Below are 15,627 nucleotides of genomic sequence, written 5' to 3'. Positions count from 1 at the left end.
CGGGCCTGAAATCCAGGTGTGGGCCGGGCTGTGTTTCTGGGACTTGAGGGGAGACTCCATTTCCTGCCTTTTCCACCTTCTTGCCGTTTGCAGAGAGAGAGAGTAGTTATGCCTTTCCTCGGTGGCCACACCTCTGTCCTGCCTCCTTCTTCCACTTCTTAGCCCCCTCTGGTTGCCCGGGTAATCCAAGACCGCCTCCCTGTCTTAAGGGCAGCTGATTAGCAACCTTAATTTCCCTGGAGCCCGGAGACTGACTGCCCTTTGCTGTGTGATCAAACATTCATAGATCCTGCGCAGGAGGACAGGGGCATCTGTGTGAGCTTGAACTTGGCCCTGGGGCTGTCAGGGAGCCAAGGAAACGTTTTGAGGGGAGAGGGACAGTGTTTGAAATATCCCTTTGGGGGCCTGTGTCCATCAGGGTCCAAATAGGAGACAGAAATCATGTGACTGACTTGGAGAGAGAGGGGGAGTTCATTATAAGGAATTGTCAACTAGGTCGCACTTATGAACTAGGGGTGAGAAGAGAACTGTGAGTAAGTCATCGCTGAGGTGGCCACTGCAGGGTGCAGCTCCTGCCCCTCGGGCTATGGAGCAGAAATTCAGACCTTCCTGGTAGAGATGCTGGCGGGTGGGTGCTGGGGTCTCGGGTGGGTTTGGAGGAGGTGCCCTGTGGGCCTGGGGCTTGGGTCTTCGAAGAAGGGGCACTGGGCGGAGTCTGCCGGTGTCTTCGGAACACCGTGTGTCAGGCCCAGCAAGCACTGCCAGTGACTGGGAGCTGGGTCCAGCTCACGCAGTCCCCTCGGGCCCCTGCACTGACATCGCCGACACAGCGCAGGAAAGGCCTTTGCAGAGTCCCAGTGTCGCAAGGGAGAGCAGATGGGAGCGGAAGGCAGTTGCTTGGCTACTGCCACAGGGCCCTGCAAGAAGATGAGCTAGTATTGAAACCCAGGCACAGATAACAGTGGCTTAAGGGAGGTAGGAATCTCTCTCTCTGTCTAATGAGCGTGTAAGGTCCAGGTTTACTGTGGGAAACTCATAGCATGAGAGTGAGGCTGCTTCCCTACTGTTACCTGCTCTGCCTGGATGCGCTCATCCGAGTGAGTGTCCACACTGGGAGAAAGAGGGCACTGCACTTTCATCAAGGGAATGAGCCAAGGGAAGTGTCTAATTATTTCCCTGTACATCGCATTGGCTAGAACTGAGGGGCTTGGCCACACAAGCTGCAAAGGAGGCTGGGAAGTGTAGCCATCATATGCCCAGCTAAAGATCAAAGATTCTGTTACTTTAGAAGAGAGTTACTGGTGTCCATGATGGGTCTGGGACCCTGACCTACACGAGAGGGCAGAGTAATGGCCCCAATAAGAGAGACCGCGGCCTGAGCTGGGGCTAGGACTGGGGGCATGGAGTGGTGGGGAGGCACAGAGAGAGGGTGAGAATTTCTCTCTGCTCTCAGCTGCCGGGAAACGAGAGAGCTTGGTGCTCCCCGCTCCCCTCACTGTAATCACCCTTTCTTCCCCTTGCAGAAGCCTGCCCCTGACTCCCCACCAGCCTCCCCACCTAGTCCGGTCACGGTTCCCGAGAGCAGCCCTTCCCTGTCCGGCACATCTCTGGCGCGCATCTCCCCATCGGGCATCCCGAAGCGTCGCACAGGTGTGGACACACGGGCCCTGTCCTTGCAGGTGCCTGCCCTTGTCCCCACTTGGATCTCTGCACCAGGCGGCTGTCCTCCTGGCAGCTCCGGTCTTAGTGTATGGCTAACGGCAGAGCTCCACCATCCACTGGCTATGTGACCTGGGGCAGGTGATGTAACTCACCTGCTTTTCCCCTCTTTTCAATGTGGGTACTAGAAAGTCTAAGATGAGGTAGGTGGCCCACCACGTATTTCCATTGGGTGGTGTGGCATGAGAAATGACCATGGTGACGAGAGCGCTGTGGGAGTGCAGAGTGGAGCCAGCCCAGAGCCCAAGACCTGGGGGATGGGTCAGGGTTCGCTGAGCTGAGGAAGGGCAGTGGGAGGTGTTGCAGCCAAAGCGGCCATGTGGAGGCCATGAGGTGCAGCGGCCTGGCGCGTCTGCAGAGCCCGCACAAGTCAGTGTTTCTGGAGAAGACAGTGCAGTGTGCAGAGCAGGGAGACTGAGGATGTGCGGGGGAGAGCAGGGGCTGGCTCCCAGAGGGCCTTGCCGGGGGCTAAGGAGCCTGGGCTCTATCCTGCAGGGACTGGGGAGCCGTGGGAGGCTGTGAGCCGGGAGGGCCGGGTCAGACCTGCAGGACAGGTGGTCGTAACAAGATAGCCGAGTGGCTCGGGGCTGACCCCAGCATTGGCTCTGGGTTGAGAAGGGGACTCACTTTAGAGGAGGTGACATCTGAGCTTTGTCCCAGATGGCTGCTAAAGAACACAGCGTGTGCAAAGGCCCACAATGTGACAGTGTGGTGTGTTTGGGGACAAAGCAATTAAGTAACGTTGGAGAGGAAGTGGATTGTGTGGCGTGGGAAGCTCAAAGCTCAGGTGGAGAGAGATTGAGTAGGATGGTGGGATGGGGTGGCCACTTGGACTTTGTCCTGGAGTGGGGGGTGGGAAAAGGGGGGCAGCTTTGGAGCAGGGGAGGGACAGTTCCAGCCACGCTGATGGGAGGCCTGCTTGGGCCATGGGAAGGAGCCCAGAGACCAGGGAGAAGGTGAGTTGACGAAAGTCATTCAGCTGCCTCCTCTTCACCGTGAGTTAGGGTCTCAACTTGGAACCTTCTAGAAATAGGCTCTGGAGCTCTGAAACAAGGATTCAAGTATAAATCAGTTCTTGGGGAGGTGGGAGGTGCAGAGAAGACAGACAGGCTCGGGAAGGAGGGTCAGCCAGTAGAAGATGTGTTCTTAGATCGGCTGCCGCAGGGGCAGCTAGAGCTTCCCTTTCCTGGGGCAGCCCTGGGGATCGGCCGACCTGCGTGTTCAGAACTACCTGCTGGAAGTGCGAGGAGCCGGGGTGCTTGCGTGCCAACACCCCGGAGCACCGGGTGAGAGGAACTCCCTGGGCTTGTTGATTCCCTGCCACTTCCAGGCTTCTGGGGTTCTGGAAAACCTGTCCAGGACACCCGGAGGTGGTAGATCCTAGGCATGCAGGTGGGGCCTGGAGAGCATCCGCTGTGGTCGAGGCTGGGCCCAGCCCGTGGCGTCACTGCTCACTGTTTGGGGGTCTCTGCAGACGGTGGAGAGGGAGGCACAGAGAGACCGAGTGACCTGCTCATGGTCACACAGCCAGGAGGCCGCAGAGTCCGAAGGACAAGGCCTGCGCTGGGGCAGCAGCCATGGGCAGGAGGAGAAGGAGGGGACCCAGAGCCTTTTCGGGGGGGCCCCCTCATGGTGGGCAGGGGGCGGGCGTGGTGCTGAGCTCCCTGAGGTCAGGACAGATGGGCCGGCGAGGCAGCCACCCCTCGGCCTTTGCCTTCCCAGCTCGGAAGCAGCTTTCTAAACGGACGATTCAGGATGTCCTAGATGAGCACAACAGGGACAAGGACCGAGAGACCAAGAGGAAGAGGGAGGAAGAAGGTGAGGTACCGTGTGTGTGTGTGTGTGTGTGTGTGTGTGTGTGTGTAATTCGGAAGGGCGGGGCCTGACTGAGAGGACAGGTGTTGGGACCCCACTGATTAAAGCCTGTGTCCGTGACTCTAAATGCACCTTCCAGAACCCCCACAGCACCCAGGGATTTTTATTAGGAGAGCATTTTGGGGGGACAGTCATTTGTCTCAGTTTAGTTTTCCATTTGTATCTTTACTTTTTGGAAATACGTTTCTCTAAAGGGTTTCTTTTATAAGTTTTACCAGGAAGCAGAGGCTCCCAGGGTCCACAGCGCCTCAGCATCGCAGGCAGTCTTCCAGCTTTCCGTGGTGCCCCCGGCCGGTTCCGCACCAGTTCCGTTTATTGACTGGTGACGTCCAAACAACTATTTATGTTCTAGGAGCTTGGGCCCTTGAGGAAAGTCATGCACACACGTGGGAAGGAAAAGTAATACTGTTATTTGCTTCTGAAATAATGACCATGACCTACTAATAGGACGTCTCTGGGCTGCTGCACCGTCTCTCAGACGAGTCTGGTCACAGACTGCCACCCCGCCTGCATTTCTGGTGTCCGGCCCGTGCCGGTGTCTGTGCAGCACTTGGTTTCAGTCCCAGCAGCCAGCAGAAGTCCCGCTCCACAGAAGTAGACCGAATTTTTGGGACCATAAGATGCACCTAGGTTGTAGAGGAGGAAAATAGGAAAAAAAATTTTGAAACAAAAAATGTGGCAAAATATTTAATAACATCAATAACATAGGCCACCGTGCGCCTCCCCCTCCCCCAGGGATCCAGGTAACCTCCATTCGGACTATAAGACGCCACCCCCCTTTCCTCCCAAATTGGGGGGGTGCGCATCTTAAAGTCTGAAAAATGTGGTAACCTCAAACTGCAAGGAGTGTGACCCCGTACTGCAAACTAAAATACCCCGTATACAGGGGTATTTTATATAGTATTGAGCTCCTGTCACCTGCATTTTGGTGACATGTGGGAGATACAGCCATAAACCTAACCCTAACCCTAACCCTAACCAAACGCTGGAGTTGCACGACTTGGCAAAAATGCATCATCAGTCTCAGCACTGTGCTGGGCAGAGGAAAAGGGCAGAGCTGGCTAGGTTTTCCCTTTACAGGGTCAGAGTAACCTCTCGGTTAAAAAGTAAAAAGGCTCGGGGTGGGCAGAGTGTGCCTCGTCACTGTCTGACTTATCTCATGTTAGACGCAGAGGCCCCGCAAGAGAGCAGCTCGGAGCCTGAGGCCCGGGAAGAGGACCTGGCGAAGCCTCCGCCCAGAGCTCCCAAGACGCTCAGCAGCTTCTTCAGTGAGTTTCTCCTCCCGCCCCCCTCCCCTGGGTGGCGCAGGGAGGACGTGGGTGGGGCTTTCCTCCAGGACAGCTGCAAATCCACTGGCCTTCCTGTGAGTTAGAAAGTCTAATTCACCTACCCTGGCTTCTCCCCAGCCCCCCGGAAGCCGGCAATCAAGAAGGAAGTAAAGGAAGCGGGGCCTGGCACCCCAAGAAAGGAGGAGCCCAAGGGGTGAGTCTGCCTCCTGCTGCTGATAGAGAGCACAGTGGGCTGGAGAGAATCGTGCAGTGAGCCCCAAATCTCTTGGACCTTATGGTAGGCTTCCAAAACAGGAGACCGATAATCACAAAAAGTTTTCAGCTTTAATTATACGAATAAAAAATGTTTGGGGATTCTTAACGTCAGTTTGCCCCCCCAGCTGAGCCCTTCTCAGTGAGGTGAAATGGCATAGTGCCAGCGTGTGGCTGCACGGTAGGACTGGTCCCCCCCTTTTCTGGGGTACTTACTGTGTCAGTACAGCGCCAAAGCCTTCTCTCATCTCCGTAGGAGTCCCGTGGAGGAAGCGGGTGTTTTAGCCATTTTTCAGGTGTTGGTTGGAACGCTTAGTCTGGAGAGGTTAGGTTGTCTTCCTCCAGTCATGTAGGGAGGTGGGGGTGAGGCCACGTCCACGACAAATGGCATCGTATCCATGACAGAAAGTTAGCACCTTGGTAAACGGCACCCTAGGCATTGGGCAGTGTGCCCCGCGGCACCACTGCGTGTAGGTTCTGTCCGTTCCATTTCCCAGACGAGGGAAGTGAGGCGTGGGGGCAGGGCGGCACGGGGAGTGGTGGGAAGTCCCAGCTCCACCTTTGCCCACTGTGTGGCCTCAGGGGAGTGACTTAGCCTTTCTGTGTGGGTTGGAAGCATTTAGACTAGGGCTCGGCTCTGGCCAAGCTCAGCAAGTTTGTAGCTGCTGCTGTTACTATTATTATTGTTATTGTTATCATTATTGACTTTGGTGCCTTGCCTAGGGCTCAGACAGGGAGTGTGGCAGAGTGGGGTGTGAACCAGGCAGTCTGGCTGTGGAATTTCTTACCCAGCGTGCTCTGCTGCCTCGTGTAATAGCAAGAGAAGCAACCAGAACAGCTGCCACTCATTAAACACTGAGTCCGCATGACTCCCCAAGTGTAGCCCCACGCCTGTTCCGTCCTGCTCAGCCTTCCACAACCCTGTCTGCACAAGAACCGGCCAAAAAGCTGAAGGAGTCCCCCAAGTCCTGTGCACCCTTCAGTCCCCTGGTTTTGTACAGACACAGGCCTGAGGCTGCAGGGCCAGCGTTGTCTTTAAAATGCCCCCCACACCATGCACCGAGGAGTGGGAACCCTCACCCTAATTTCTTCCTTCACGCTCACGACCACCTGTCACTGTAGGACTGGTGGCTCCATTGTGTGGATGGAGACACCGTGGTCTGGGGATGGGGACAGGTTGGCACAGTGGGTCGGTGACGCGGCAGGGGTTTGAACCCCGGGGGATCTGACTGCAGTCCGGGCTGTGGCGGCTCTGGCAGGGTCAGCGCGAGGCTCCGATGCTGTGGAGGATCAGAGCTGTTTCCGGGGCCCTGCCGCTTCCTAGCCATGTGGCCGGTGGGGAGACCCGTCTGTGCCCTAGCTCCCTGCTCTGGAAACGCAGCAGTGCCCCACCTGCCAGGCCGACTGCCGACAGCTGTTGTGCTTGCAGTCCGGTGCCTGGCACTGTGTGGCACCCAGGGACCTTGTGCTGTCCTTCCAGAGTCCGTGAGGGGCGCTGGTTGAGAGGCCCAGGGCCGTCAGGGCCTCTCCGAGCAGACTGGAAAACACATTCAGGTCCTGCTGCTCTACCAGAACCATGCTGGCCCCTTTCCTGCTCCCCGGTTACACCGGCCGAGTCCACCTCAGGGCCTTTGCACCTGCCGGTCCTCTGCCTGGAATGCACTCCACTCATCCCTTGTGCCGATTTGCCCCGGGGTCTCCCCTCCCCCAGCCACCCACCATCCCGCCATCCTACTTGGTTCTGGTTTGTTTTCTGAAACATTTTTTTAATATCTAAAATTATCTGTTTATGTGTTTCCCTCCCCAGACTCTCCCACTCGGATGAGAGCTCCAGGTTAGCAAACTCTTTTTTTCATTTACACCTGGGCCTAGCATAGTGCCTGGCCCTTAGGAGGTGTGCGGTACACGTTCGCTGGAGGAAGGGTTCCCTGGGAACCGGCTGTGCACCCAGTCTGCTCTCCCTTCCTCCCCCACAGCCCGCTGGACCCAGGCAGCTACAACCCTGCCAAGAACAGCTACCACCCTGTGCACGACGCCTGCTGGAAGCAGGGCCAGAAGTGAGTCCTGTCCCTGCCCGCACAGCCCTGTCACTGCGGGAGGCCCACTCCAGGGGCCTCAGTAGGATGATGCTGTCAAGTGTCTCTGTGTTTTGGGGACAGAGAGAAAACCCCGGGGGGCCAGCGGGATTACGGGCGTGCATCTGGGCATCAGCAAGGCTGCCCCAGGGCAGCGTGGGGAGGCAGGCGGGTGGAGGGCCGGCATGCGTTATCCATGCCGTTCTGCCTCTCCTCTCCTTCCCCAGGGTCCCTTATCTGGCTGTGGCCCGGACGTTCGAGAAGATTGAGGAGGTTTCTGCTCGGTAATTGATCAGGCGGCCTGGCTGGGGGGCGGGCCAGGGGCAGGTGCTGTCTGCCTCTGTCCCGTGCCTGGCAGTAGCTCCCCTTCTCCAGGCTCCGGATGGTGGAGACGCTGAGCAATTTGCTTCGCTCCGTGGTGGCCCTGTCACCTCCAGACCTCCTCCCCATCCTCTACCTCAGTCTCAACTGCCTCGGGCCACCCCAGCAGGGCCTGGAGCTTGGCGTAGGGGACGGTGTTCTTCTCAAGGCGGTGGCCCAGGCCACAGGTAAGGAGGGGCTACGGTGGAAATTCCGGCAGGAGGGGAGCTTGGAGAAAATGGCAAGGGGTGGGGGCTGAGATGATGGAGAGGGACTCAGAAGAAAGATAAGCCAGTGAGGGAAGGGGCCTGGTGGATGAGTGGCTGGGGTATGGGGACGGGGGTCCAGGTGAGGGGGGACCGGGCCTGCACTGAGGCGGGCCCTGGGGATGGAGAGGAGGGCCTGGGGACAGATGCCGCAGGCAGAGCGCCGGATTTGGGGGCAGGGCTCAGGAAGAGAGTGGAGGTCCTAAGGGACTGAGCAGTAGAGCCAGGAGGGGCCCCAGGGAGATGAGGAAAGAGAGGGGTGTGTGTGGAGCCCGGGGCCTGCAGGGCCTGAACCCCGGTGTTTACAGAGAGGCTGGTGGTATGTTCGGGGGGCTGGCCTGCCTGCCATGGGCGGCCAGTGCGTGGTGTTTATTGTGAGGGAAGGACCATGAGCAGTGGAGAGGCAGGGCTGTTCTGAGCCTGTGTGGAGGACGGAAGGGAAACTCGGTCCAGGGAGGAGGCTGGGCTGCAGGGAGCAGAGGCGGGGGCAGGAGTGCAGAGAGGGGGGGCAAGAGAGACCCGCTGGGCTCTGGGGGTTGGGGCATCATGCTTGACGACTCGGTAGATCGTGGGACCACCACCTGGACAAGACACGGGAGAGGGGCAGGCCCATTTGGGGGAAGTGCGTCACTTCTGCCTGTGCCCGTGTCTGCTGGCTGCCGGAAGGGGGGATCCCCACCCTCAGCACGTTAGCACTCGGTGCTGGCGTCCCCTCACCCCTAGGCCTGCCAGCTGCAGGCTAGTTGAGAGCAGGTCAGCGTTTCAGAGATGCTGTCACCGTGGATGGTGCACATCTGCACGTCACACGAAACCGAAGGTTCGCACTTGGCGCTGCCCCGTTTGTGCAATTCCACAAACAGGCGCGAGGCTCGCCACTCCACTCTGTCTGCTCGCGTCCGCCTGCGTGGCAGCCCGGCAGCCCGAGATGGAATCCAGCTCTTCCACTGCAAGTTCCTTTCCCTGCTCCCTTGTGTGAGTTAGCATTAGGGCCTGAACTGCAGTGACAGCGGCAGTAGGTTATGCCACCTCTGGTTTCTTTTCAGGATAGAAAAGAGTGACACTAAGCACCTTAGCACTAAGGACACAGCACAGGAGGGCTGGGTGGCTGCAGCCTGCGGTGCTGCTGGGCAGCTGCCTACCCTCAGCCACTCACATTGCGGGGAGGAGGAACGGGCGCGAGCACTGCTGGTCCCAGCTGTTGTGGTAACTGGAGTCTCCATTTTCCCAGCCCCCAGCTTTCAGAGCGAGGGGTGCCCGTGGGGCCCAGTCTGGACAATGAGTCAGGCCAGGACATGTCTAGTGTGTTTAAATGGGTGACTTCAGAAAGTTAAGAGTAACAGTTAAAGAAGCGAAGGCCTATTCGTCACTGCTGGAGGGTGTTTGCCCCCAACTAGGGGGCGGACGAGGGTGCCTTCACCACCTTCTCTGTCTGCACTCGCTCCCTGGTGATCTCCCACCCCGAGGCTTTGAATCCCATCTGCACACCGACACCAGGCATCTCCCCTAGTGTAGACGTGCTCATCCAGCTGCTGGCCTTGCCCCTGTGGCTGCCTAAGAGGCCCATTACACCCGGTGCAGTGGGACACCGATGTTTAACGAGCCGTTTCAACGAGTGGGTGGGCATTAGGGGTGGGCAGTTGGGGGCTTGTGACAGGTGCACGTGGCCGGAGAAAGTGCATTCAGGCTGGCAGAGAGAATTGACATGCCCCCATGCGCCTTACCCTGCTCCTCGGCCTCTGTCCCCCTAGGTCGGCAGCTCGAGTCTGTCCGGGCTGAGGCGGCCGAGAAGGGTGATGTGGGGCTGGTGGCCGAGAACAGCCGCAGCACCCAGAGGCTCATGCTGCCCCCGCCCGCTCTCACCGCCGCTGGGGTCTTCGCCAGGTTCCGAGACATCGCCCGGCTCACTGGCAGTGCTGTGAGTGGGGCAGGGGGCTTGCCCCAGGACCCCGGACCCTCTGCTCTTCGCCTTGGGGTCCTGAGGCTGTGCCTGCAGCATGCTGGCTGCTGGTTGGACTGTTGAGGGCCGGATCACCCCAGTTCTACGAGGGGGCAGATGTCCTTTCCTTCTTCCCTCTTGAGACCGTGGGAACCTCCTCTTGATGTTCTGACATTCCACTTAGTGCCTGCTGTGTGACGGGACTCTAGCATTGTTTGCTGAGTAAAGCTAGGGAGGGAGGCAGGCAGGCCCTGTCTGCTGAGCATGGGGCTGGGGGGCTGGGAAGTGGAGTGCAGTCGGGGGGCAGGCATTCCAAGGGCGGCAGCTTCCCAGGCAGCTGGGTGGCCGGGAGGAGGTGTGGTCCCCACCCTTCACCCTCGGGCCCTGACTGCACTTCCCTCACCTTGTCAGTCCACGGCCAAGAAGATAGAGATCATCAAAGGCCTCTTCGTGGCCTGCCGCCACTCAGAAGCCCGGTTCATCGCCAGGTGAGTGCATGGGCCTGGAGGGCAGAGAGTGGGTGGGATGAGCAGCTGGGACCACAGCTAGTGCCTGGAGCCCCTTAGGCGAGAGCAGCGTGAGCATGAGTGAGGGGCCAGGCCTTGGGGGTGGGATGGGGTCACAGGTCTTCATGGGCTGGCTCCTCCCCTTGGTAGTCCTGCCAGAGGAGGAGTCCTGAGCTCTTGGGTGAAGGGCACTGTGATTGATTGGTGATGTCTGCCTTGGCCTGAGTCCTGCACTGCAGCTGGTGCCCTGTGGTTGCCATGACAATGAAAACACCACCATGGACATCCTGGAGCACTTTCTGGGTGCCCTGCCACAGGTTTCACCCTATCAGTGCCGCCCACAGCTCTGTGAAGCTGGCCCTGATGTCTTCGCCCAGTTTACTGACGGGGCGGTGGGGGCCCAGGGAGGTCGAGACTCCCACTCAAGGTCGCTGGCTCAGAGCACGGCCTGTGCCCGTGACAGGTCCCTGACCGTCACACCCTCGGGCACTGCTGGGGTGGGCTGTGTCCTGGCTCCAGGCTGGCCCTGCTTCCCTGCCCTGCCACCCCCTCCCCCAGCCTCACCACTTTCTCAGGTGAGATGAGAGGTGAAGATACCTGCGAGGCACCTCGTTCTGCCCTCCGGAAATGCCGGTGGTTGTGATGGTTACTGGCTGGCCTTGGTGTCCTTAGCTGTTAGGTGGGGCTGGGTGATGCCTTGGGCCCTTTCTGGCTCTGAAGGCTGTCTGGCTTTGAGGAGAGCGTCTCTGAAGGGTCAAGGTGGGGGAGCCTGGAGGAGGTGGAGAGGGCACATTTGCACCGGTGTGGACAAGCCTGCCACCCCTCGCCTGCTCTCTCCCTAGAGCCCTGAGCGGACAGCTGCGTCTCGGGCTGGCGGAGCAGTCGGTGCTGGCTGCCCTCGCCCAGGCCGTGAGCCTCACACCCCCAGGCCAAGGTGAGCCCTTTGGGGTCCCTGTGCCCGCCCCTCCGTTAACCCGGGCTTCCCTTCTCCTCTCGGAAGCCCATGCACCCCTTCCCCAGGTGGCCCTGCCTCCTGCTGCCAGTCCTGACGCCTTCCCTGAGGAAAGTGTCCCCGGCGCCAAGCATGCATGCCTTGTCTGCACACAGCCCACTGTGGGCCCAGGGCGGCTGAGGGGATCGGGCCGTCCCACAGCCTCCTCTGGGTCTCGTCGTAGAATTCCCCCCAGCCGTGGTGGATGCCGGGAAGGGCAAGACAGCAGAGGCCAGAAAGTCGTGGCTGGAGGAGCAGGGCATGATCCTGAAGCAGACGTTCTGGTGAGATCCGCGGGCCATGGGCAGAGGGGGGCCGGGGCAGCCAGAGGGGCCAGGGTGACATGGGGGCAGTGTGCGGGGCATGGGGTCCTGGGTGCCGTGGGAGGGGCTGGCGGCTGGCAAGCATCAGTGACCACCGTGGGGCTGGTGACAGAGCACAAGGTGGTGATCTAGACCAGATGGGCGTGGGGCACTAGGCTGGTGACAAAGGGCGGGCAGGTGGCAGACAGGAACGGGTCGGTGTCGTGCGGGTGTGGAGAGAATAGCACACAGGACTGCCTGTGGGGAAAGGCCGTGGAGAGGGGCTGGTGGCCGAGTACAGTGAGGGGTCAGGGCTTCTGTGGAGCGACAGAGAGGGCTCCAGGGAGAGCCGTGTGGAGGGACCTGGCCTGCAGCTGGCCCAGGGCTGGCCCCGGGGGGCTGGGCACCGCAGAGCCCGGGCAAGGGTTGTAGGCCCGCCTGCACATGGGGTCACAGACTTGCTCTCGGGCCCACCTGGACCAGTTAGGTCAGCACCTCGGGGAGGTGGAGCCCAGCCTGGAAGAAATGCTTTTCCTTTTTTTACATCCTTGGTTGCTTCTAACATGTAGCCCTGGTGAGAGTCACTGGCCTCAAGATGACAAATGGGGGGTGACAGCAGCTCAGACCAAGGGGGATGGAGTCAGGGATGGGCAGTGGCATGGAGGGAGGACCAGGACAGAGACAGCAGAGGCGGAGTGATAGGAGGAGTCGGGGATGCGGGGGAGCCGGCCCAGGGGCCAGGCGTCGGGCGGGTGGGTGGGAGGGCTGGGTCTGGCAGCCAGAGAGCAGTTTCCTCACTGCCCTACACGCGGGCCCTGGGGAATGCCTCCTCTTCCTCCCCACCCCCAGCGAGGTGCCCGACCTGGACCGCATCGTCCCGGTGCTGCTGGAGCACGGCCTGGAGCGGCTGCCGGAGCACTGCCGGCTGAGTCCAGGTACGGGCCGCCCCTGGGCCCCTCGAAGGGCAGGCCACGGCCTCACCCTGTGCACGGGTGGCTCAGGGGCTGTGGGCACCGAGGCTGGCCCTCCTTCAGGTCCCCTCCCTCCTCCTGGCCTTGGCTTCTGCCCCCCAGGGTGGCTGTGAGGGCAACCCCTCCTAGGCACCCCCCTCGGAACCTGCTGCATCTTCTCTGCCCACCAAGCTGGGGTCTTGTTCCCTGGTGCTCAGACCCACCCCTTTTTTCCTTGGGGGCCCCCTCTGCACCAGATCTGGCACGGCACCCCGTGGTCAGTGGGGAGGGCCCTCGGCTGGGCCCCATGGATCCCCCAGGACCCCAGGTTTCTTCTGTCCTGTCACTTTGTCATCCCAAGGCTGTCACCCCAAGTGATTACAGATGGCTCACATCTAGATTTTGAGCTGAGGTCGAGTGAGAGGCACAGCCGGACCCCTGGGAGGGTGTGGCCCAGACCCTCCCCACATCGCTTGTGCATGCAGTTAGCAGTCTGCACGATCCGTGGTTCCCTAACTCCCCCCTCCCCTGCCCCCAGGGGTCCCCCTGAAACCGATGTTGGCCCACCCCACCCGGGGCGTCAGCGAGGTCCTGAAACGCTTTGAGGAGGCCGCCTTCACCTGCGAGTACAAATACGACGGGCAGAGGGCGCAGGTACGGGGCGCCTCATCCCTTCAGTGGAAAGGACAGGGCCAAAGAAGCAGGCATGTGGGACAGTGACTCCAGCTCAGCCCTGGCCCCCGTGGACGGCCCCTCTGCCCGGCACATCTCTTGGGGCTCAGCTCCCACCTCTGTGAGGGCTGCAAGGATGGCCACCTCACTGGCTTATCCGAAAATCTGTTTTATGTGGTCAAGTCGTCAAAACTCCTGACCCACAGCTGTGGGAGCTCGAGAACTGTCAGCCGTGCTGGGGCTCTGCTGGTGGGTGTGTTCAGGGTAGCAATGCCCGCGTCACCACCGGTGCAGGGACCCACTCGGGGGCCTGTGACCCAGATGTCCTGTCGGATCTGTGGGGTCCCTGTGTGGCCCTGTTGTCCTGTGCGTCACCAGGGCACGGATGGCCACAGACACCGTGTGATAGCTGGACCCTCAAAGTGCAATGCCGAGAAAACAATCAGAAACAAATGATTTACAATAGTGGCAGTGGTTTTGAGTACATTTACATACGTGTTTTAAGTCGTGTGTGTGTAATATCCCACATCATTGTTTCTTGGGAAAACACGCGTGTGAGATGGCACAGACGTGGCTCTGCAGTGCGGCCAGTCTGGTAACGTAAATGCAATAACAGTAGAGCCTGGGATGCTGTGCATAGCACAGCAAATCAGCACGTCAACACGCATGTGCACACCGGACAGATCAACACACACATACCCAGCAGGACCCCTGTGTTGACGGAAGAGGGAGTAGGGGCTGGGGCGATGAGGACAGAGGCGGCAGGGTGGGAGGGGCTGTTCAGAAGGAGGTGATCTGCTCAGCTCTCTGAGCCACATTGTCCTCCAGAGCTTCTGGAACCTTCTGCCAGTGCAAGTGGGGTCAGAAGAGAAAGCAGGGGCTTCTGGGGTGGACTGGGCTCTGACTTTCTCCCTGCCTCCCGCCCCCCCACGCTGTCAAAGATCCATTTCCTGGAGGGCGGGGAGGTGAAGATCTTCAGCAGGAACCAGGAAGACAACACGGGAAAGTACCCCGACATCATTAGCCGCATCCCCAAGGTGGGTGTCGCCACCCCCACCTCCCCTGCAGGGGCCGGGGCCTCGGTCCCTGGTGCAGAGCACCGGGGCTGGTCCAGGCCAGCGCGCTGGGGCGGGAGTGGTTGGCCGTGGGTCCATGGGCGCCCCTTGGAGTGCGGTGTCCACTTGGCCGTGGACCTTGGGAGAGGCCTCAGGAAAAGGACATCTGTTCACCCATGTCTGCCTTTGGCCTCAGGGCCCTGTACCTCTCACCAGCCCTGCATGTCCCCTTCCACTCTCAGATAAAACTCCCGTCAGTCACATCTTTCATTCTGGACGCGGAAGCGGTGGCTTGGGACCGGGAAAAGAAACAGATCCAGCCATTCCAAGTGCTCACCACCCGAAAACGCAAGGTAGCGTCAGCCGCCCCTCACTGCCTGCCGTAGCCCCATACTCCCTCATGTCCTCCCAGTCCTGCCTACTCCCCAGAGGGTCAGAGTGTCAGGGTGCAGTTTTCTCAGCCTTTTGCAGTATGGCTGCCACAGCTCCAGCCTTTGTGTCCTTATCCCAGCAGGCCAAGTAGAAAGGGGGAAGAATCTATTTTCCTACATCTCTGTGTTTTATTGTGAGAGACCATCTGTTCCAGGAGCCCCCACAACCAGCACCCCAGTAGCTGTGTCACCAGAACTGTGTCACCACCATTAGCTGCAAGGGAGGCTGAGAGAGCAAATACCCTGGCAAAGGGGAATGAGGCTGGGCTCCGCTGGGGGCCCTCCCAATTCCGCGTCTGGGGCTGACGGCATTGTACCCTCACAGGTGTGCAGCCTGTTAGGTGGGGTGCAGGGAAGAGTGGTAGGTGACGAGTGTCTGCACCAGGCACCATGGGAGGGGACCCAACCAGGCCCCGGCTCACCTTTCCCAACCCCTGCCCGCCCATCTGCCCCGACCCAGGAGGTGGACGCGGCGGAGATCCAGGTGCAGGTGTGTCTGTACGCCTTCGATCTCATCTACCTCAATGGAGAGGTGAGTTCCGGCTCTGCTTGCTGGCGCAGTAAGGATTAAGCGTGGGAGACAGTGACCTGGGCTTCTTTTCTCACCCTGCCATGCCACTGAGTTGGGGGGCCACACCCGGGCAATGGTTCTCAAAGTTTGGGCCCAGGACTCTTGGGGGGCCCCCCAGGACCCTGCAGGGGGTCTGTGTGGCCCTCCCTGTCCAACTGCGCGGCTGCGAGGGGCGGCGTCCTTTTTGTGGTGCAGCCGTCCAAGGGCAGGGGCAGGCTTGAGGGGCCAGCCTGTGCTAAGGCAGACGTTAATGAACTTGCAGAAATGTAAAGTACTGGCCCTCTTGTCACTAATTTTTTTTAAAAGGTATAGACATGCTTCATAAAAAGGCTGGGTTGACATTGGGTTTATTATTTTTTAAGTGAGTTAATGTTTGT

General features: G+C 59.7%; 1 protein-coding gene across 1 annotated transcript in view; it reads left to right on the top strand.

Annotated features, from left to right (window-relative positions):
• Window positions 1-15,627, top strand: part of LIG1 (DNA ligase 1) — a 29,174-nt gene that overhangs the window by 6,683 nt on the left and 6,864 nt on the right. The window contains exons 5-21 of the mRNA XM_045856295.1: window positions 1,524-1,650; window positions 3,442-3,537; window positions 4,761-4,862; window positions 5,001-5,076; window positions 6,943-6,969; window positions 7,112-7,192; window positions 7,438-7,494; window positions 7,586-7,758; window positions 9,585-9,751; window positions 10,184-10,260; window positions 11,121-11,212; window positions 11,454-11,553; window positions 12,421-12,506; window positions 13,060-13,175; window positions 14,135-14,230; window positions 14,491-14,601; window positions 15,140-15,211. Coding sequence (XP_045712251.1) covers window positions 1,524-1,650; window positions 3,442-3,537; window positions 4,761-4,862; window positions 5,001-5,076; window positions 6,943-6,969; window positions 7,112-7,192; window positions 7,438-7,494; window positions 7,586-7,758; window positions 9,585-9,751; window positions 10,184-10,260; window positions 11,121-11,212; window positions 11,454-11,553; window positions 12,421-12,506; window positions 13,060-13,175; window positions 14,135-14,230; window positions 14,491-14,601; window positions 15,140-15,211 — 1,656 coding nt within the window. The remainder of the gene's footprint in view (window positions 1-1,523; window positions 1,651-3,441; window positions 3,538-4,760; window positions 4,863-5,000; window positions 5,077-6,942; window positions 6,970-7,111; window positions 7,193-7,437; window positions 7,495-7,585; window positions 7,759-9,584; window positions 9,752-10,183; window positions 10,261-11,120; window positions 11,213-11,453; window positions 11,554-12,420; window positions 12,507-13,059; window positions 13,176-14,134; window positions 14,231-14,490; window positions 14,602-15,139; window positions 15,212-15,627) is intronic.

The sequence above is a fragment of the Phyllostomus hastatus genome, unplaced genomic scaffold (genome assembly GCF_019186645.2).
Source record: "Phyllostomus hastatus isolate PE091 unplaced genomic scaffold, TTU_PhHast_1.1 phas_scaffold_1224, whole genome shotgun sequence".
In the NCBI taxonomy this organism is placed as follows: domain Eukaryota; kingdom Metazoa; phylum Chordata; class Mammalia; order Chiroptera; family Phyllostomidae; genus Phyllostomus; species Phyllostomus hastatus.
The sequence above is the reverse complement of the archived record's forward strand: the minus strand, read 5'-3'. Positions and strand labels throughout refer to the sequence as shown.